The 23,418-nt window shown below is 43.8% G+C and overlaps 1 protein-coding gene across 1 annotated transcript in view; it reads right to left on the bottom strand.

The window, feature by feature from the left end:
• The window catches only part of LOC132978539 (receptor-type tyrosine-protein phosphatase F), a 132,997-nt gene that overhangs the window by 38,404 nt on the left and 71,175 nt on the right, over positions 1–23,418 (bottom strand). The window contains exons 10-18 of the mRNA XM_061043743.1: positions 23,241–23,385; positions 18,672–18,977; positions 17,595–17,788; positions 8,332–8,449; positions 7,205–7,777; positions 6,355–6,455; positions 5,503–5,750; positions 3,335–3,413; positions 1,941–2,165 (exon numbers count right to left, since the gene is read on the bottom strand). Coding sequence (XP_060899726.1) covers positions 1,941–2,165; positions 3,335–3,413; positions 5,503–5,750; positions 6,355–6,455; positions 7,205–7,777; positions 8,332–8,449; positions 17,595–17,788; positions 18,672–18,977; positions 23,241–23,385 — 1,989 coding nt within the window. The remainder of the gene's footprint in view (positions 1–1,940; positions 2,166–3,334; positions 3,414–5,502; positions 5,751–6,354; positions 6,456–7,204; positions 7,778–8,331; positions 8,450–17,594; positions 17,789–18,671; positions 18,978–23,240; positions 23,386–23,418) is intronic.

Raw genomic sequence — 23,418 nt, 5'->3', positions numbered from 1 at the left:
AGTGCTGCGTTGGGGGGTGACAAAAACAAACGCTGCAGTGGTATCTGAGTTTCACAAAGAGCGCGTTTGGGGGATTTGTGCGGCGATCAATGACAGCCTGCCTGTAGTCTCCACCTCAGAATTCGGGCATGTTGTCATGCACACAGGAAAACAAGGTCAGAGGGAGAGAAGCGTGTGTTACATGCACTGCAGTGAATCACCGTGACTCCCATGTTTCAGGTCAGTTATAGGATTTCTCTCCCACCGTCTACTGTACTTTGAACCAAGGACTGAATATTTTGAGTGAATTTGTGACAGGGCCTGAAGAAGGTCTTTGGACTGACGGTTCATTGAGAGGGCAGGCTCTGGAGTACAACACCTGACAGTTTAGCTCCCAATGCATGCACGTCCTTGGTTTGTTACAACAACACTCTACTGCTCAGTTTTGAACGGCAACTTTTTCTCTTTCCTTGTTGGTCTGACATTGGATATAATTACTTTGGCTGCAAGGATAAACTGCAAGCGTAATTATCTTAACTTTAATCCCCGTCACTCAGCTCTTTCCCCGCTGTCTTTGTAAAAACCCTGTAATAAAAAACTCTTCATACATGGTGAAGAAGGGTTTTTTTTCCAGCAATGCAGCTCCGCTAAGAGAGTTTCTGGATACATTTCCTTTAGTTAAGGAAACCAGGCGTCTCATTTGCATGAAGTTGAAGAAATTGGGTTACCTGAAGGTAAACACACTGATTGACTCACCCTGTAAGTGAAGCCTGATTAATCCAAGTGATTAAGTTTTAAAGTGGGAGGGTTCTACGTAGTTAAAGGAGGGGCAGTACACCGAAAAAGACAAATCTTGAGTGCCACTGATCCGACCTGCAGCGTCTGGCGGTTGCAGTGAGAGTGTTGTGCAGCGATGGGGTTTAAGCATCTCCTTTGAAGTCAAGTGTATCACGGCTGCCCACTATAGCCTCCTTCGCACCTCCCTCCCCTTGTCAGAGCGAAGGAGAGGAGGATTACTGAGAGGGGGGGGGGGCTTTAGGGACATTTAAAGCAGCATTTCAAGGGAATCAGGCCTGCTTTAGAGACTCCCTAGGCCCTGTGACCAGGCCCTCGTCTTCCTCTTAACTCCAGCTGCACTAATCAATCTCCTCTGCTCTCTTCATGGTGGAGAAAGATGGGTAGAGGGAGAGAGACAAAGAAAAGAAGAGAGGGAGCGAAAAAAGAAAAAAGGGAGGAGATGTGAGAGGAGAGAAAGTAATAGGTGAAAAGTCTGGGATTTGGTTTCGGACATGAAGAACTTGCACCACCCCCCCCCTCCCCCCCTCCCCTCTGTGCTTGCCCGTGGCCCAGCTTCTGAATATGCATGTCTCGGGTAGTGGAGGAGCCCAGAGCAATTGCAGGCTCTCATTCTTCCTGCAGTGAAGTTTACTCCAGACCATCCTTAGGAGAGCTGGGACTCTGAGTTAGTGTCATGTTTGACGAGTATACAGGGCCTCCACTTAGAAAGCCAAGGGTCTTGTATAAGCATTGTTCAGAGATCTGCACGGTGCCCAACCAGCTCTCCAAAATGGCAAAGCTGGATCTCTGATGTTGTAGTCAACTGATAAGGGAGTTATCAGGACAAGCTGCAATGACTTTTAGAGGCGGCGCTAGTAAAGGGTAAGTGGTAATAAAAACAACAACAATTTGGCCTGCCACTGCCATTTTGGAACGGTTTGATTGGAAACGCTGTCACAGCCTGAGGATGGGTGATAAACTTAAGTAGTTTGTGTGAAAAAAGGAAAAGTGACACAAAACAAATATAGAGTACAAGCTCAGGTAAATGACGTTTTAATCTAACAAATCCAGGAGGGGGCTTTACTCAGAAAGTGAAAAATACTACTCTGAGGCACGCTGTTGAGTGTGATTGTCAGCCCTTAATCAGTAAAATTAGAGTTTCACTTAAATGTGTTTTTTCTTACATAGTTTGCAGCGCTGTCTGTCCCCTCGGATCGGAGCACGGCCAGGACGAAGCACTTGTACTCCTGCGGACTGGTCAGGGGCTTGTTGTAGAAGCCGTTGTACCTCTTTTCATCACCCAGGGTGAACGTGGTCGGCAGGGAGGCCAACTTGGCAGCTATGTAAGGCTTAGAGGAGTCCAGGTGGCGCCTTCGCCTCAGAACAGGGCCTTCACTTGAACTGAGCAGCTGTAAAAAAAAAAAAACAGAAAACAGAAAGCAAAACTTAAGGTCAGTTTCTAAATTCATTTTGAACCCTGAACTCTGAGGACGTGCTATAAAAAATAACTTCTCATTAATAAATGGATTGGAGGATGGATGCCAAAAGTCCATTTCCCAGCGTCTGGCAGAAAGAAAAAAAAATCTCCGCAGCTTGTGTGTTAAAAAAAACCCCTCTAACAAATTAGAGTAAGCTTGAACAACTGCATGTCCTAACTTCCTTGCAATCAAACTGTCTAGGTCTGCTACTTCCTATGTCTCCAAATAAGAGATAATGACTCCACAGCTACCATGCCCTTTGCTCACTTATACATCTTTGCAAACAATGCAGCCAAGCTACGAAGTAAGCAATTAGCGCTCGCTCCAGCACACAATCTCAGCATGACTGCCAGCCTGGTTAATAAATGAGCAGGAGCATACAGCACTGCGGCATTATGTTTTCAGCAGCATTTTGTTTTCTGTCAGTGATGTCTCATGCGCTGCTCCAGATGTAGCTTTATTAAATCATTATGTCGGAGGGAGGAGACAATGGCCTGCTCGGTGTTTAATGACTCAGGGAGTCCCATCTCTCTCCCTCTCTAGGTCTCCAGTCTTATTTCTTCAGGGAACTTAAACAAAAGCAGTGCGAAAGCGACGAGCCTAACAGTTTACTTAAAAATGATGCTATTAATATTTAGGCACGTCATTTAGCTTAAATTCTCTTGTGGACAAGGAAGACCTTTATTCAAATATTAGAATATTAGAATAATAAAGTAGTCATAAATCTTTATCCTCATTTGAATATCTCATGTAAAACTTTGTTTGGGGTTTCCAAACTGAGACTTTAAGGAAAAATATGGATCTAGAGCAGTAGTTTATCCATAGTTGAATAATAAGCTAAAGAATATTCACTTTGCGCTCAAACCTTTGGATTTAGCAGATGGGTACAGTTTACAGATTTGGCTTCCAATCAGGACATTCCCCACCTGCCCGAGTGAGTCATTGTTTAAAATCTCTCTGCCGTGTCACCCCCCTCCCGAGCCCAGGAGGGTAGAGCTAATTAGCTCCAAACAGTGACTTCCTACCCAGTTGGAACGGAAGATGCAATCCGTGACTCCTGACCTCACACATTAGCCAATCAGCCACCAGCTGGCACTCACCTCGTCTAGGTCCATCTCGTCTGGATTCTTCCACTGTTGTGTTGACTGGGACACCGGCACCACCACGATGTAGTACCACCTGCCAAGAAAAATAGAGCTTGTGTAAAGACAGGCTGACTGTAGCGCGTACACGCTGACATCAAAAGGGGCCAAGTGTATTAATGAACACAGTCAAAACATTTAGGAAGACATACTTTCACTGTGACGTTTTCTGGACTGGATTCAAAACTAAGGGTGGTACACAAGCGGGTTCCAACCAAGGTCGAACACCGGCAGATTGGCTCTGCATTCTCCAATTAATGGCTAATCACTAAGAACATCTGCCATGTAGACTGGAACAAACACGATCCCAGTGAGAGGAGCCTTCAGCTCACAGAGCTCCCCATAGGATTCTTTAGGTTAATAGGAGCAGCTATGTGTCTACTAATGTGTGTTTCCTTTTTCTGCTTTCGTTATCAAGACCAAAAATAGACAGTAATGACATCAGAAAGACATTAAGGACTTTAGGGTCAAACTAGGGTGTAATATTATTGAGAACATGTTGTACAAACATCTGTTTTTTTTCGCTGTTTTCAAGCATGAATGTGATTTGTGTGTGTGTGTGTGTGTGTGTGTGTGTGTGTGTGTGTGTGTGTGTGTGTGTGTGTGTGTGTGTGTGTGTGTGTCGGATTCTCAGGACGCGAGACATGACGCAAAAAGACACTGAGGAAATCCAAGATTGCGAATCCAAGAGTCTGACAATCTAATGTTTTATGGCTTTATCTTAATGCTATGTGTCAGTGGACGTATTCACAATATCAACAAACTAGTAAAGAGTATGAAACAGCTTCACTACATGCATGAAGATTGAACTGGCCACACAGCGGTAAAAAGCTCCCCATCCCTCCCATCTGCTCAAGGTGAACTTTCCTGAATTTTACCTGCTGCCTTATACATGTATATATATATATATATATATATATATATATATATATATATATATATATATATAATATTACTTGTGGTCTTGCGGGAAAAAGTCTCAATAAAGTCAGGATGAAAAATTTGGTCGTTTTACATTCACTCAGCAGCTCATCCAGAAAGTTTTCGGAAATATTCAGGACTTTTGTGGATGTATGAGAACACCGATATGTTTATTTATGTACTGGTTCTCTGGTTGTCCTTCGCCGGTGCCCCAGTTCACCCCCAGTCTGTCTTCCCTCAGCTGAAAGTTTCAACCACTTGTAAAATCAGCTGCTGCTGACAGAAAGAGCAGCTGCTTTTCTCCCCTTTCTCTCCAGGCCTCGAGTCTGTGATTCAACAGTCAGTCAAGTCTGGGAGTGGGAGAAGACATGTATAACAAGACCCCTCACCCCCTCTCTCACCCACACACACACACACACACACACACACATGCACACACACACACACACACACACATACACACACACCTCCACTCTCACATCCCCAATCACGTGTGCTCTTTGCCTGTCAATCTGTGCTGGAGCTTGGCCAGCCCTGACAGCCCTGTAATCTTTTCACCAATCAACCCTCTGCACTCTCACTACACGGATGTGTGTGTGTGTGTGTGTGTGTGTGTGTGTGTGTGTGTGTGTGTGTGTGTGTACGCGTGCGTATCTGAAGGAAAGGCTTTACTTGTCAGGGTCAGACACAATTCTGCTCTTAACAATTTGAGTCAAAAGATAATACAGCTTCACCCGATCTTAGAAGTCTCAATTATCATCAGCCTTCGTGTTAAGTTGGCTAAATTAAAAGTTCCGGTTTCAGGATTTAGCATTGAACAGAAAGAAGTTCGCCTCTTGAGCTGCTACAGTCAGTTTTGTTCCCTACTCCTATATTTTCATACAATGATAATCTAGTTTTTATTGTACATCAATAACTAAATGATTCACTGCTGGATGATTACTGTTACTCATTTGAATGTTAATGTATCTTAGAACAGCTGCTAACGTTAATTCTAACCATCTCGTCAGTGCGACTGTGTTAAAATATATAGGTCCCTCCTCATACTTTACACGGGATACTACACAAACAATAACCAAATCAAATAAAGCTCGTTGATCTCTCATGCTAGTTTACTGTGTAGCAACAAAAACCCTTTATTGTAGTATTTATTTTTTGTGTCAGAGCTGGCCTGTGTGTGCGGTCCCATGTGTCTCACTACTGACCTGACATGTGTTGTGGTCTGAACCTGAGGCAGGTTGATGGTCATCTTGCCACCCTGAGCCTGATGTGTGCTGGGCTTGGTCTTGATCAGGTCGGGGGCGGTGCGGATGGACACCTGCTGCTGCAGACCCCCGGCAATGTTGCCCCTGCTTATCAGCACAAAGGAGTAGTCTGTGTCCGGCTGCAGCTGCAAGATCAGCTTCCTCTTCAGGTTTCCCTGCACTTCCACGCTTTGCTGGTTGTATAAGATCTGTGTGCGCACCAGGGAAAGCTTTGAGTTATGCTTTGAACACAAACAAAACACAATCTAGAACTCTAGACAAATGCAGTTTCTCTCTTATCACTCCCTCCAACGCATACTTGCACACACGTGGACAAAAGCAGCCGGACTCTCAGTGAGACACTTTGTCTGTGTCACACCTGCCCATTGGAGCATATCCATTTGGTTTTTTTACACTTCAAATTGTCTTTGCACCATTACCTTGGAGTGGGAATTGGTATGATATCATTTTGACAGATTAATACATCTTGTAAATGAACAGGAATCTAACTTTTGTATCTCACAGTGCAAATAAGGAAGTACCCGTATAGCACCTCAGTCGAAGTGTCAAAATCTAAAAGTGCTTGACAAATAAAGATATGCACGTTGTGTAAAGCAATCAAAATAAAAAAGTGCTGTAATTCTTGTACAGTGCTAACTTTATTTAAATAGAGAATAAAACGTTATCTCATTAACAAGTACAAAAGTAACCAGCATTATAAAGTCTTTAACTGGACGGCAGGTTTAAAGATAAAGTCTATCTAAAATATGTTCTTTATGTATTTGTCAGGATTACTTAAATCCTTGCACTCACCTTGAAAGGCACTTGGGATTTGTAGTTCGGTGGCAAATCCCAGGTGAGGAGGACTGATGTTTTCATCACAGCTTTGACACCGAAGTTAAGGGTGGGAAAATCTGGGATGGGGAAAATCCTTTGATTATTATCTCATACATGACATCTTGTACGCCACAAAAACGTGCGTAATTCAATTTCACACTACAGCAGCGACAAGAAACCCTCTCAGTAAATAATGTGAACACATTATGCAGTGATACCTTTGAACCAAAACTTGACAAGCCACAGGGGCGTTCGAAGAACATCAACAATCTCTTTCACGCTTGTTTACAGATCACATAAAAATAGCCTTCATGTCCCTAAGCCTGTTCCATTTATTTCACAGCGTTTATAACAACACATGCAAACAGACCAAGATCTCTGTGATTACCAAGAAATGCATATGACAACATGTGTCTTAAAATAGGCCTCACGATTAACTGGCTATTAATAAGAAGTCTTACATTTATAAGATTATAAAATGCATGGGGATGTACATGCTGAGTACTCCTTACATTTGTGACTAATAGGAGGGAGGCTGAGTGGTAATGTGACTGTAGCGTGTAATGAGATTAGTACTCTACAAATCAATAAACACAGAGCTGTACTGTATAGAGTGTTAGATGAGAAAGACAGAAAAGAGCCACTTATAGAGTGTTTACACTTCAGGTGATGTGATGTTGATGGGCGTGCTGACGTGTGTTGTTGCAAGCGATGCCTGTGTAAATATAATGTGATTATGTAATGATATTGTGACCCTGTTTTTCTGTTTTCAAATCAAACACCTCCTGTGTGTTTGTGTGTAAATGTCAGTCATGTGTCGTCATACCGTTGGACATGGTCCTGCTCTGAATGCTGGGGCTGAGGGGTCCCCCGCCCTTACTGGTGTATGCCTGCACCCGGATGTCGTAGGTGGTGTCAGGATTAAGGCCCTGGATTGTCATGCGCGTGTCAGCCGTGCGGTTGGTGCTGTTCTGTTGACTGTTGATGTCCCTGTACACAACCATGTAGTGAACGATCTTGCCGTTCCTTTCGGCCATCAGCGGGGGCTCCCAGGTCAGCTGGGTGCTGGACTGGGTGAGTCCCGTGACCCGCAGGTTGAATGGGAAGCCTGAAGGCACGTCCTCGGGGGTGCTGATCTCCTTCACGTAGGCCTCGCCGATGCCGGCGCGGTTACGAGCGCTGAGACGGAACACGTAGGTGGCGCCTTTGTGCAGCCCGGTGGCCGTGTAATGGTCGTCGGTCTTTTTCAGCTCACGTGAGATGAAGGTCTCCTCGTCGGTGCGCTTGTACTGCAGCTGGTAGCCCATCAGCTCGCCCACCATTTCCTTTGGTGGCTGCCACTGGATCAGCGCTGTGTTGCCCATGGTGGTGCTGATCATCATGGTCGGCTTTCCTGGGACTAGAAATAAAGATTAGGAAGGGTAGAAGAAAAGAATAAGTTGCCGTGTTATTCCTCTAAACATGCAGGAACAATTTTAATAAACTCCTGAGAGAAACTTTGGAATAGCTGTGTGTTGTATCTCTTTGGGGATCTCCTCCTGCTTTATTTGAACAGTACAACGTATCACTCTACTGTGGGAATCTTTGTTTAGGGTAAATAACAAGTAGCTCTATATAAGGCAACACTATGTGCAAAGTAGCAGATCTTAAGGTCACTAAACTTGAGGCTCATTCAGGAAACTTCCCTTGTATAAGCCACAGGACACTTGGTTTATAAAAGTAAAGATGACACATATTATTTAACAGCAGATAGTCATTTGAACCCGTCTTGGGATTAAAGCTGATATACATGTAGCATCCCACTAACACTACCAAGACTCATTGTCACACAGACCGTCTTCTAGTCCGAGAACATGGCTGAGGTCATCAGTCTTAAGCCTCAAAGATAATACCACAGTGTTCACTGTCAACAGGTATTCAGTTGTTTTACATGATGACCTTGATCAAACTGACCTGCTCCAGTGGTGGTGATGACTTTAGCCTTGCTTCTAGCTCCGTCACCCTTGGTGGTGTACGCTGCCACAGTGACAGAGTAGGTGGTTTCAGAGTGCAGTCCGCCAATGATGGCCTCCTGTAAGATGGAAAAATCACAAGGTCGAGGGTTAAAAGGAATCAGTGAGCCCGAGCGAGGTTGCCTCCGTGGGGAAAAAAAACAAAAAACAACAACAAACAAAACAACCCACAAACCCGTTTCACACAAGCTCCTATCCCCTCACAAATCACACAGCACCAAAAGAAAACCATAACGAAACACAACACCCTTCTCCATCCACTGGCACTTTTAATTTTTCCCTGTGAGAGGAAGCAAAACATTTCAAGTATTTAACAGACACAGTTTTGAACACACACTAACAGGTCAAGGATTTTTTCTTGAACTTTTCTCAGACAAGAAAAAACCCTTCACCCATTTGTACGGCACACTCTGAACCCATTAACCAACAAACCAACCGAGTGAACCAGAACATCACCAGTGTGTCAGTGTTCTTGCTTCCGCATGGATAAGCTTAAGACTTTACCCAGAGGAGTCTAGGATCATCACTGCACAGCAGTCTACAAAAGCCCACGGAGGGTAGACTTATGAATGTGTAAAGTCTCCTGATGAATCTTAAAGAGAACAAACATTTTGGTGCCATTTATTGAAATGACTTAATTGGATTCTTAATTGTCCTCTGGAATCCAATGTGCATGGGTTGTATATTTATTCAACACAAAAACACAGACACACTCAGGTCATTGAACACATCAGTAACTTAACTGTGAGGCACACACAGTGAGCAGAGAAGGCAAACAATCCAAGGTAACACTCTGTTATTGATAACCTGCTGCAGTGCTGGCACTCACTTCACCAGCCTGCATCAGTCGGAACAAAAACACACACACACGCCCACACGCGCTGGAGTTAAACACTCAGAGCTTGAAACAAAGCCCATATGACAACAGACACGCAAACATGTGAACACACATACTCACCCGTGTACAGTAGAGAAAACACACACTGGAGTATACATGCATGTACAGAGGCATGAACATATGCACACACACAAACATGAGCTCACACTCCATACTGAGAACAAATTAATGCCCGCGGCTTGAGCGCACACACACACGCTGGAGTTGTCTGTTCCTGACTGGGGCCATTCAGAGGACGAACACGCAGACGCCTACCAGCCTTCCTGCCGGATCTCCCCGCATGCTACTCATGCTCCTGGAATACCACACGGATTTGCTCTGATGCTGTTTCTTTAACTAATGAAGTTTTAATTTCCCGACCACAGAAGAGCATTTAACAGTCGATATAAGCCCGCTCTGTTTGACAATGCTGTTAACTGTGCTGCTCTTTAAGGGACATTCAGTGCTCCCATACTCGCCTTTAAGAGAGACAGGGGAAAAAAGTGCTAAATTACTGTATCATAAAACCATTTTAACTTTATGGAGGAAGTCTCATTACTTTAATCGTACAAAATGGCTTTAACAGTCTCAGCAGTGGCAGCCAAAGAGATCTTCCTCCCCCTATTCTGGCAAGGTCAAAGCGGGTCTCGCAACACTTTTGAAACTTCAGCAGAAAATAGAAAAGCGAGGCTTCAAAGTTTCCTTCAGAGCAAATGCTTAGAGCAGCACCAAAGGGCATTACAGAGATTATCAAGTCGACTAGTAATAGAAATGGATTCTTTTCTACAAGCCTTCCCATAACTGTATCCTACAGTAGCAATGGTGGGGAGTGCCGGGGATAAATGGGCAGCGTTGTGAGAAGAGTTATAATAATAATGTGTTTTAATAGCACACTTTTCTAACCTCAGTAAAAAAAAATAAAAGTGCTTCACAGGAATATCCACATGAAGCAATAAAGCAAGACAGGCTTCATAAAAACAAGAGTAATCGATGAAACCCTTTACCTCGCAGAGTCAATAATTCAAGAGAAATCAGAAAAATGTCTTTGATAACAGTCGGTTTTAAGAAGAAATGTAAAAGTGGTCACTGAGTCTGTTGACTGAATTTTCTCAAGCAGATGGTTCATGTGTTTTTGTGCTCTATCACAACTAGCTGCACTTCAGGAACACATGAAAGACCTCAGGCTGCACCCCTGGCCCATATGTGACCAAGTGTTCAGATATGCAGCGTGAAGAGAATAGCATTAAAGGTTGGGTTAGACCTCAAATTCTATCCTAAAACAAACTGGGAGCCAAATGCAAGGAGGCCAAAAAAACAGGAAATGTGCTCACTTTTTTTGGGGGGGGGGGGGGGGTTTCTTGGTTGTTGTTTTTTTATTACTAGAGCACAAAGTTTGGTAGGATTTTTTTGTATTGCTGTATTTCATCTATTCTCAGTTTTATTTGAATCCCTGTGATAACCTCACGCCAAAGTCAGCAAGCCGTGCCAATGTTTTTGCTGCTGACGTCTTTCTGTTGCTCGTCACACTCCATAAGTCAAAATGTCCCACAGGCTGCTATCACCTAAACATAGCTGCTAAAGAAATCATAAATAGACGAACAGATGCCTTTCTCTGACAGTGTCTGTCAGGTGTTAATCAACACATTAAGACGAGAGGGACGGGCAGGCATGCCTGACTCACGCTATGTGGGTGTAATAGGAATCTGACCATGTGTTTAAACAGATTTCTGTTCAACTGGCTGTTATCAAATAAAGGAAATGATCGGCGCACATTTGTCTGGCGCCTGAAAACAACATCGAGCGTTGATACTGAACAGATGATGTCTACATCAATTTTCGCCGGTGGTCAATTCTTAGATTAACCTATGATGTATTTCTTCTGTCATGAAACAAACACCCAGAATTGCTCAAAGTAATTATTTGTTTCCTGAAAGCTTCCTTTTTTTTCCCCTTTTTTTTCCCCCTTTTTTTTTTTAAATAAAGTCTTCGCCCTTGTTTGAAAGATGAAAAGCCATGTTTGTTATTCTGGCAGGTTTCTATTGAATTTCTCACTAGGAACAGTATGTGGCCCCCGCGCTTATGCCAGTGCAATATGACGTCTGGGAGGTAATAAGCCATAACAAAGGGCTGCGTGACAGCCATGGAACAGTGAGCTGCCATCCAGGCAAATGAAAAGAACATGAAAGGCATGGTGGCAATCTTGGAGATGTGAGAAACTGATAAAAAAAAACAAAAAAAAAAAACAAAGCTCCTCCCCTCAGATAGGCATGTCATGTGGAACAGTAGGTGAGACAGCAGGTGAGGGGAGCCTGATTAATGTCAGCGTCTCACTGGGTTCGGTGACACCGTGGCACTGTGCGCTCAACGACGAGGAGAACAGCTACGAGCTCGCTGCGGTAAGTGCCTTAGATGTGAGTGAACGCATAGCTGCTGCTGCTGCGACTGTTTTCTTGTATAAAGTCAATTATAAGACTTGAACCTGCAATCATCATCGGAAGTAATCCTCATGCGTTAAGGTTGTACTCATAAACACAAACAAGATTTTTTTCAGGATTCATTGGGACACCAATCTGTTACCGTGGTTATAATGGGGTTATGATCGTTCATGAGGATTCACACCGAGTAGATTACAGGCATGGCACACACGAAAAACAACACACTTAACTCATAAACCCAAACACACACAAGCACACACTGCACCCCCAAATTGCAAGAGGGTCGAAGAGCCTGCCCTGCAAGACAACCCAGCAGCACACATGAGGGTTACTCACATGCTCGGTGGACTCCTCAATATTCCACTGATGGGAGAGAAGACACAGGACACAGGGCGGGGGAGAGAAATGAGTCAGAGACAACACAACAGGCAGGGGAAAAAAAGCACTTGTCTTTTTTTCGCTCAGAGACGGATGAATGTAGGTTTCAACAGAGTCATGCGGTAGAGAAAAAACACACTGAGGGAGAGGGAGAGGGAGAGTGATGGACGAGAAGGAGTAAAAAAAATAAAAAATAAAAGGATTGGAGACAAGTTGACTGGCACAGAATAAATTGCGTAGCCAAGTTGAGCAATGGTTCTGAAGTTCATTACTGTTTATGATGCACTGCCTTGTTTCTCATTCGCCTTTGGATCCAATAAAAAATAAAAAAATAAAAAAACCTCTCTCTTACTTAACACCTCTTTTCAGGATGGTAACTCTCTCTCTGTGGAAATTAACTATGCAGAATCTCAGGAAGCATTCCCTCCTTCCTTTTCAGAAGTAGAGGGAGGGCCTTTTATTCATAATATTTCAATATGTTTTCAAAATGTTCTCCTTGCTCGCTGTGCTTGGCCAAGTGATTCCCGGGGGAAGTGAAAGCCCATTTCGTGCCGCGGGGCTCCGTCGGTGCCGAGCGTGAAATCCTATTACCAGTGCTGCTATGCTAGCCCTGTGACATCAAACCCCATCGATGCAGAACGCAACTTGCTGGTGTTTACTAGCAGCTCGCTCCACAATTGCAGAGGGGTTCACTGATGGGTGGCCCGGTTGACAAAGGGCAGGAGAGATGACACTAGTGACACTTAAGTGGAACAAAACGGGAAACAAAAAAAAAAAAAAAAAGGACGACAGGCTGAGTTCCGAGTGGTGGGTGGCGACAAGCGTCTACATCTGAGCATGACTACAGCTGCCTCTGATAGAGTGAGGCGAGTGAGGAAAATGGTTCCTCTCTCACATTAAGATGTTCAACAGCAGGAATCTTTTAGATTGTTCAGTGAAAATGTGCACAACAGCTAACGTGCAGAGCGGAAGACATTAACTGTTGTTGGTCCAACATCATATCAGACGGGACTCAACAGTCAGCTGTTAACGTAAAACAGCACATTTGTTTTGATTGTTGTGATAGTTTTTGGAAAAATGTACAAGTAATGTTGTCAAAACCACCAGAGCAATGTTTTTCCTCATGATAATAAACGGATTGTTTCCATGGAGTATTTGTTCAATTTACTTGTGAGTTAACTTTTTCTGCTGCTTTAAAGCCAAAAAAAAAAGACCCTAGAGGAATAAACAAGAACTGCAACAACAAATCTTTTCATGGTAAAAAAAAAGGGACTGTGATAATGTCTGCCATGTTTTAAATGCATCACGTGTGTCATGATTCAGAGGATTGCACAACTGAAAGCAAAGTGATGTGTTGTGATCGTTTGATGTTCTCTGTTAGAGCGACACGGTGTTAAGTACAAATAACCACATCCATAATAATCTGTGTCAAAAGAGTTGACTCTTCTTCACAATCAGAACACTGGAGTCTGTATTTGTTTTGATCTCAGTCCCTGTAATATAAAACACCAAACACCACTACCTTTTTGTTTGCAGTCAAATCAAAGGAAAATGAATTCCTTATATTAGCAGAGAGAAAAACACGTTTACATGTAACCTAGTTGATACAAAATCGTTACAGTGTTTTGCAGCGCTGATGACACATAATAAAAAAAAATTCCATAGCTATTTGGATGTGTATAGATTTTTCTTTTTCTCACCCTGAGTCATACAACATACGCCTCACAGACTAAATTTGGCAGTGGTGCCTGCCTCCCTGCATGCCCAGATTTTCGTTCTTGTAACTCCAGACATTTTTTTAAAACAAAGGCAGCGAGCCTCACACAGTACTGATTCATTGTTCACTGGAGAGACGCTGTTCATCATCCTGCATTGACTGTTGGCATATGAAAAGACAAAAGACCCAACTTCTCCACCCTCCTCCCTGTGGACGGGTCTTTATCACCAACCAGCTAACTGTAGCATAAGAGAGGCCTCTGCTCGGTCCCAGTAGCAACTAGTCGACACACATGGAACATTAAAACCTGCCGCCTCATGCTCCCCTGACATATCGGGGCACTAAATAGTACCGTTTAAGAACAGCTGTTACTTAACTCCATGAATAACAGTTTGCGATGTGCCTAATTGCTTAATTTGTTTACCGTTGACTCCACTCAGTATGTCAACAGAGCAGCGAACACATTAAGGTTCACCAGAGTTCCTATCGCTTCCTGGTCTTAATCCCCTCCTATCACAACTGCTGTTGCGTTTTGCCTAAACCCATTGGAGAATTATGAACGATCCCTCATTTATATTTCGGAATGCCAGCGCAAGCTGAAAACACATCATTGCTGATAAGCGTCGTTCGTGGAAACGGAGCGGCATAATTTGCAGGCGGATGAATGCAAATGTGATGACATGGGCTGAGATGTGTGGCTATAAAAACCAGAACGAGGGGAGAACGAGTGATGTGGAAGAGAAGGAGCTGTCATGATTGATGGAGTGAAACGGGCCGAGGTGCTTCTTTTCTCCTTCTTTTTTTCAATTCACATTGAACTTCAATCTGAGGCAGTGAAGGCCGCGGAGGCAGCGAGGCAGCGATGTGCTCGCACCCACGCACACAAACGCGTACATGCCACTCAAACGCATGAGTGGTCAAACAAAATGAACCTGGAAAAGTGGTGCTGAATGACGGGGGAACTTGCGCAGGAAGGCGAACTTGTGGAGGAAATGCTAAGAAGCACAGGCATCACGCCATTTGGTGCCAACTTTAATGGATGGATATATGAAAAACACGAGCCCAGAGGTTCCTGAGTGCATAGTGACGGAGCACCCTCAGTGGCGTGGAGTTGCCTACTCAGGTTTAGGCCACTCTCCCAATAGAAATATGGTTAGAAAGGGGTCGATAACATCACACTGTTAACATGGCCTCTGGTTTAAATTTAGCAGGGAAATGAGGGCGCTGTGTGGGCTCCTGCTTGAAAAGAAAAAGAGGCGCTTAAACTGCCCACGCACATGCGAGCTCTCCTAGCTAGTCAGCTAACCCTGAGTGAGGGTGAGAAGGAGGGAAGGAGCCTGAAACAGCCAGACAATAACAAGGGGCAGGTTCCAGCAATTTTGACAGAATCTGCAATCCAATCAGTTTTACATCAAGACTGAAGTCTAAGGTGAGGTTATGCTGTGTTGTAAGAACCCTGGAAAATCTGGATTTTTGTTTTCCCCCTGGCAGGCTTAGCGTGCAGCTGATGCAGGTGAAAGGGTGGATGTGGAACTGATTTCACATTACATTAGGCAAATTCTTGGGAGAAACGCTATGGGAAGCGCCAGGATTGAAGAAAATTGTTTTTTTCCTTTTATTTATCATCAATTACAGGTGTGCGTATGCGGGATTCGCATGAGTCTAGGATGAGTCATGAACTCTTCTCAGCCAGCTGGAACACCTACCACAGGGTTGAACGAATAGGCGAGCATGTCTGCTCACGTTATCGGGGTTGTTTTTTCCACTTGTTCTCGCGGTATGTGCATCGAAAGATGAGCAAGAAAGGAGGGATTGTTCTGAAAACCAGTTGGGCGCCAAGGTGGACGGCTGACTGTGTGGTCTTAACGACGTCTGGGCAGGTCCTTGCAGGTTGGCTACTCAACGCTGTCTCATGGAAAACAATCTGTGAAGATGACTCAATCAAGGGTAACCGACCTGCACGCAAGCCTCTGTTAATTACTCAAACGGCTTTCCAGGGCAGGAAGAGTGCAAATGGAGAACAAGAGAAAAAGGGGAAGGGAGACGGAGGGAGAAAGAGAAAAGAATACAGCGGGAGGAGGGAGGAGGAATTCCAGTTCCTTCTGTGGAGGGAGCGGTGAGTTTTGAGAGGTGTCCTGGACACCAAAGTGGAACATGAGAGTTATCCGGTGTGTGCCAAATTGCAGCGTGGCTTTGTGTTTATTGTGTGAACCTGGCACAAATGAGGCATGGCGGGGGGAGTATTGTTTGCACAACAAGAAGGTTCATGTTGAGTTCAGCTTTCATAAGCGTATAACGTAGTCACGCTAACCATGCCGCCATAAAGAAAACACTTCCAGGAAGAAACGCAGCCACCATGTTTTTGTCACGTCTTCTGGACCAAAGGATGATGTCCTGGCAGTCGAGCAACTCGAGTGCACAATCACACATCAACAAACTGTCAGCCGCAGCTGCCAAAAACTAGTGCTGTTAAAAAAAAAAAGGTTTCTGACCGTGTTTAGGTGTTGAGGGTGGAATGACTGGTCGGGTGTAGAAACATGGCATATAAAGCCTTTTATATTATTATTTCAGAACTGTGTGGCCTAAATAAACGTAATGTTAATTTTATGCTCAGAAGTTCGTTGAAGTTCGACGCTTAGTGGCTTAACAAGCACACACACACACACACACACGAGTAATTTCGTTTTTTTTTTATCACTAAAGGCCATGTTGCACAGCAGGGATCTAAACTTCTACTTAGCATCACTTGGGATGTAGCACGTCTGAAACGCCATTTCAAGGTGACATTCATGGTGCTTCACTTCTGAAATTTCAAGCCTCTGAGGCAGCAGGGTGTTTGCAGAAGCAAATGAGGGTTAACAGCTTCACTCAAGGGCACAGCAGTGAACGCTGCCTTGGAAGAGAACCAGCAACCTGTTGGTCCTCCCAAATCGCTGTTGCAAAGCATTTATCAGCAAACCGCCGCTCTGAGACACATGTAAGGGCTGCTCAGTCTTTTTTTTTTTCTTCTTCTTCTTGCGTTCCTGCGGCCAAAGGAGTGCTTACTTGTTCAAATGAGATGTTTCTGTGTGAGGCCATCGAGGGTGCGAGCGAATGCGTGTTCGCGCAAATGTTACTCCCGGCAAACAATCAGGAGGAGGCTCTTAAGCCGCTCTCTCGTCTCCCGAACAGAAAAAAAAAAGAGAGAGAGCGGGATTTTTTTGGTTTTAAGATATTCATGAATCTCCGAATCCCTCTTAAGGATTACAATCTTTCATCCATCTCACGGTGTCACACAGCTTTGGGCGGTACGGAGCAGCCTGCATTAATGTGTAAAGCACGGCGTAAGGAGAAGAGAAAAAAAAACGAATTTATAAACATGGTAACAAGGCAGTGCATATGTATTACTACTCAAACCACAGAGAGGTGCATTGATTCAACGAAGCTCCATCCTGATGTAACATATATCAAATATTAAAAAGCTATTACTGTAGAATTAGAGTGGATCTTGTTACGACAGCTAATCCGAGGCTGTAGGAGCAGGGTCCCAATTTATAGGAAAAAGTCACACGTAGAAAACGATGAGAAAAAAAAAGGGGGGGGGGGGGGGGGGGCATGAGGGTTAACTGTAGTCGACATAAGGAAAATTCCATGTGTGTCACCCTGTGTGGAGGAAATGAAGCGTGAACTCAGAGGATTGAAGGGAATAGGGGAGAGCGGTGGAGAATGGAAATAATGGGAAATGAGCATAAGACAGCTACAGACAGGTGAAGAGAGACAGACAAAGACCCTGACAAGAGTAAGACATCACCCAGTACCTGCGCCTCCGGCAAAGCAACGTCCATGATGTTCGGCTGGCCTCTCGGTTCGCCGTTTTCAAGCCGAGAGAAGATGACTTGGTAGCCTCGGATTTGGCCGTGCTGCTTCCCCTGCAGGGGCGGCTTCCAGGTGACCCGGATTGCAGTGGAGTTTACAGCCTCCACCTCAAGTTTCCTGGGGGGAGCTCCTGGCACTGGAAACCAGGAGAAGAAAAAAAAGAGGGGGGTTGTGTGTGTGTGTGTGTGTGTGGGGGGGTGGAGGGGGGGGGGGGGGGGGGGGGTGGAGGGGGATACAAGAAGTTGACAGAAATACAAAAAAAGGGAGAGAGAGGGAGGGGGGGGGGGGAACAGCAGAGTTAAAATATGCTGAGTAAGTTATTTTCTTTAGTTAAATCAGTTTTGTGATCTGGAGCCAAGTACTCAAATCAAAAAACTGACTTGTAAGTTTTTTATAGACCTGGGTACTCTGTAGAAAGACTAGATTTGGCTATGAATCAAAACCATCTTTTACTTCTATCCTGTCCCCAAAACACCCTTCGCAGGACAGCATGTGGTCTAGCCATGTCTATAATGCCCTTAATTCCGCTATGAAATTAGCTGTGTTGCAGAGAACTTCAAACACATTAATTATAGACAACTCCCTCTTAGGGGCTTCTGCTCTCAATCAGGCCGCAAACAAAATGAGGAACAAGTGAGAAAAAAACAGAGACGAAAAAGAGTGAAAGACCAGAAAGCTGAAGTTCTCCTTCTCTCTTCGGAGCAGAAGAAAGAAAACAAGAAGGCATTTAAACAGTGAAGCCAGAGGAAAGTGTCGCAGAGCCGAGGCCCAGGGGTGATGAGCCTTAACCTGCCGCCGAAGTCAAGTGTGAAAGCTTAAAAGAGCGAGCTGGAAAGTGGAAAGGAGTAGGTAACTCTGCTACTATTATCGCCTCATTAACTCAGAATTGATCAGCAGGTTACAGAGAAACGTGCTGTCCAAGTTGAGGAGAGCGAAAGGAAAACAGTGACAGGCAGCCCCAAGCAAAAGGGAGGTAAAGAGTGTGAGAGCACTCTTCTGAAGGCGAGGTGTCAACCTACCATCCTCTTTGGTTTTCATCCTCACCGGGGCACTCTCAGGGCCCGGACCCACGTCAGTGTGTGCCCTCACCCACACCTGATACTCAGTCCACTTCTCTAGGGCCTCCAGCACATAGCTGGTGGCGTCTGCGCCGATGCCCGGCCCCTCGTGCCGCTCAGTGTCCTCTCCAGACAGGGCCTGGTAGCTGACTGTGTAGCGCACAATAGCGCCGTGGCGGCTCGCAGCGGGCGGTGCCACCCAACTCACCTTGAGGCTGGTGGAGCTCAGGCTGACCAATTGCACATCCTGAGGTGGGGCAGATGGGGCTGTAGGGGGAAGGGAGCACAACCACACGGAGGAGGGCACGGATCAAGCAAACAAAAAATGAAAGAAAAAACACGAGCAAACTTAAAATTAAAAACTGGAAGCTTTTTGTATGGTCGTCAAAAAAAATTGTGACCGGACTGTTAAAAATGTTTTTGCTCTCTATCATGGACAAATACTTTTTCAGATGTTGAATGTTTTGCAAGTACATGATTTGAAGTACGAGCCAATCTTTTCCAAGTTTATCAACATGTGCCCTACTTTTCCACTTTCTGAGCAGTTGAAATTCACAAATCATGCGTACTCATGGAGTAGTAACTCGGAGATACAATTTGCAACTTTGAATATGACATTTTCCTTTTGATACCCCGATACAAAAAGCTTCCGTACTGCGCAGGATGCTACCTCCGGACTGAGAGATTGGCTGCAGGAACACATTACCAGGCTCCTGTTGAAGCTGTGTTTGGCACTCCATTTATGTGAGAGGCCATGAAACTACAGGGTGGTCTGAACTGAATATGAAATGTGCCAGAATTTTACAAGGCGATGCTTTTATAAAGACGTAATTTGTCCATAACTGCCTTCTCTGCTGCCTTCTGCAGCATGCAGAGGGAGCAATAAAGTGGCCATGGACGTGTGAGTGTGTGAACAAGAGCTTGACCGGGCTGGCTGGTGTTCGCACGTTGATGCAGAAGCTCTGGGCTTGTCAGACCTCAGGTAAGTGCTGCAGTGGAAATAACCTTGGATGTTTCAGAAGCGTATGCGTAATTATGTGATTTTATAATCAATAGTCAATTATCAGCACTTATTACTGTACCTTCAAGCTATAGTCAATAACTGGTGTGTAGCCTCTACAATAATAAAATGCTCTTTTTCTTGTGTGACAGAATAAGGACACCAGTTTTTCAAAGTACCCTCTCTTTGGATTTCAATGACAAGAATCAAACTGTGAACGTACTATTAGGTTTTAAACCTTCTGGACCCTCAAAGGGATTTTTTAAAATATTAAATATACACATAAACAACTGAAATAAAATGAATCCTAGATTTGAAATCTTTCACCACAAAGGTTGAGTACAAACCAGAGCTGTGTTCATTTGGATATTGCTGTTTGCTAAATGTCTGATTTTCTGTCTTTCTTTCTTTCTTGTGACATTGTGGTATATGTATTTTATTTGTGTGTTTATAAATTTAGTGTTAAGTGGTTTAAATGTTACCTGATGTTCTTCTTCTAGCATTTACTGACAGGCCCAACGAAGGGCAAGAGTTGAAAATGAGCTACAACCTCGTTCAGATTCATGCTCTGTATCGAAACAAATAAAATAATTTTGATTGAATTAAACAATATCTATAATGATAGCTCGTTAAGGAGAAATCCTTCCTGCATATTATCCCACTTTCTCTTTTGTAAACACTTTTCTAAATTGAATTTTATAAGCACATGTTCAAGTACAGTATGTGTAAAACACATACAGCATACACTGTTCAGTCTAACGTGTATATATAGAGTGGATAATTCAAAGCTACACCTCCGCTCAGAATAATATTGTTATTGTAAACAATATGATCCAGATAGCAAAAGAGCTGCAGCACAAAATAAACTCTCAAGTCCGGAGAAAAACTGAAAAACTAATAAACCATTTGAAAACAGGGAACAATAACAACATAGAAAACAAACACAATAGCATTCATATATTACATGCATCTAACTCAATACTCAACAAAAAAAAGGGACTCTACAAAAGAGAATAAAATGAACCAAGAGAACTCAAAGCATGGAGTTCATACAAAACATGCCCATGATATTTCTTCTTTTTTAATAAGCAGAGCAGTGAACAGTTAGCTCAAATATGAATCCAATGAACTAATGCCAGAACATGAAACTCCACCTTTTCAAATCACCTCGGCTTATCAAAAGAGCGCCGAGTCTCATCAGGTGGTCTAACAGGAGAGTGGACCTGGAACTACAAAGACCTGACAAAACACCACATGCATTACAAAAGGGTGACGGAGCGAATCAAAACAATGCCGATGATTTCCAGGATAGATTGTGAGACTGAGGTCCCGATGAAAATATGCTAGATCAAAGTCAAATTGGATGAGGGGAGGACAACACCACGGGAAATACATTTGCCTCAGAGCCAAAGAGTGGGCCTTAAATAGAGAGAGAATTATTGATGGGGGGGGAAGTGCCTCTCTCTACTGCTCCTTATTCCCAATTGTCAAACCTAGTATTTAAAGGTTAAAGCGTTTATATATAATGTTAATCAATCCACATAATTAAGTTTGAGCGTTAGATGTTAAGGTTGAAAAATGTGGTATCTTGTGTTTCTGAACCAGTCATTATTCTAAATATAGACCAGTTAGATCATGATTAGGCTAAGCTCCACTCTTAGAGCATCACAGCATATTGACTTTTTTTTTTTAGTTTGTGTCTTAGCATTTACTTTCTGCATCACTGTAAGGAATCTATCTCCGATTCTGTTTTTGTTTCGGAAATCACCTCTACACCTTGAACTCCTCGTGAACTCTCTCACACAGCTGCTTAAATATTTCATCCCTTTTTTTTGCAGAATGTGGAGTTCTTGTTTGGCCATTTATGAACTGTATACAAAATATGCAAACAGCTTTTGTTGTGTTCAATGCTCTGAATATAAAAAAAAAAAAGAAAAAAAAAAGACAGATGTTTGAATATGTTGCACAAAAAATGTCACACTTTCCCACCGCCTCGGCCTCATACTCTTCCCAAGGATGCTGCTCGTTTCACGCACACAATCCTTTCGCCATGAAATCCCAATGTGTTGTCCTTGTGTCTCCTGCTGACAGGAGCTGCAAGGACACACACTCATCTCCACTCGTGCTCTAGACCGACAGTTTTATAACTGTGCGTTTGTCAGAGGTATTGGCCCTGCAATGATTTTCTCTGTCCTAACAGGGAAACATTTCAAAGAGAGATCTTCATCACTTTGGTGTAGTTTACATTTTCTTTTCTCTTGTGATCCCAAAACTGGCTGGACTTATGTTTAAACTGGAGCAACACTGACAATGTTTTGGACTAACTTTTAAGCATGTACCTATTAAGTTTGTTATAAAAGACTAAAACCACTGGCATGAGATTTGACTTGGCCAATGATAAAGTAAAACACAATCTGAACCAACACTAATAAAAGTACTGGAGATGTCCCAAGCATATCCTCAGGGTTGGTAACAAGGGCGATCCTGGCTAGTTTTAAAAGACCTGTATCCACTTAAATAAACCTGACTGAAAATCTGATCCTTCCTTTACCGAAAGCCCACTGTTGTCTCATCCAGTGCTGCAGAGCTGCTCCAAAGCCAGGTCCTACAGTGCAGCATCTTGCGGGAAATGCCAGTGGACATTAGAGGGTGTGAATGTGATCAGCGGTGCGAGTGCGCACAAATCAGCTGTTACTAATTAGCGCTAATTGCATGAGTGGCTTGACGGCAAGCCAATATTAAACTTGTCTTTTGGCAGGTTGGTATAGCTCTGCACAAGCTGATGTCAATACTCAAAGATCTTTTGTGAGACAAAGCTCCACTCTGTAACAACTCTGAGTGGGCGTCTGTAGTTTCAACAACTGAATCTCTAACAACAACTATTTCAACAGTTACACTTTACAATAAACACAATAAGGGATCAAATTAGAAAAGGCATAGTGTGACTAGATCTTTTGTTTAAATGAAATGTAGTTCGGCAGAGAACGTGTGCAAGGTAGGAGCACTGAACATAAGCCTCCTGGTTGAGTTGGTAAAAGCAAGTTGCCACCACAGCATTAAAAAATCTGCAGTCAGCTGGCAGAGAGTGACATTTTGAGTGCAGGCACTGTAAAAGCACATAATGATGATTTGAGGCACAAAAAAAAAAAAAAAAAAAACACAGCAGGGCTCACGGATGTGGGGAAAGGACACATTAAACGTACCTTTGACACTGAACACAGGGCCTGCCCTCAGATTGACGGACAGGAGGGTTAGTGTTGGTGACAGAGGGGAGGCGGTGGAAGCGTGAGGCTGACCGGGGTGGCTGCACTGTCAGCACTATATGTTGTGCGGAAATTGATTTGACATTCAAGTTGCCAACGCGATCTGATTTAAGCTCTATGAAACTCCAATTTGTCCCGCCTAGACCTATACCTGCTGCAGCCTGCTGTGGGTGACTGTTACTCTACAGAATCAGTCTGGTTAGTGGACAGAGAGAAGTTAAGACAGATAAAAGAGACGACGCCAGAGAATATAAATTATGGACTTACTGGACTGGGCTGTGCGGGCCTCAATGGGCTGTGTGTAGACACCTAAACCCATCTCAGAACGGGCAGCCAGAGAGAAGCGGTACAAGGTGTCTGGCTTTAGACCAACCACAGCGTACGAGCCGGCTGGGTTGAAGGTCACATGTATCTGGAGGGAATCAAACATGGAGGAATTAATCTT

This window comes from Labrus mixtus, chromosome 8 (genome assembly GCF_963584025.1).
Source record: "Labrus mixtus chromosome 8, fLabMix1.1, whole genome shotgun sequence".
Classification (NCBI taxonomy): Eukaryota; Metazoa; Chordata; class Actinopteri; order Labriformes; family Labridae; genus Labrus; species Labrus mixtus.
The sequence above is the reverse complement of the archived record's forward strand: the minus strand, read 5'-3'. Positions and strand labels throughout refer to the sequence as shown.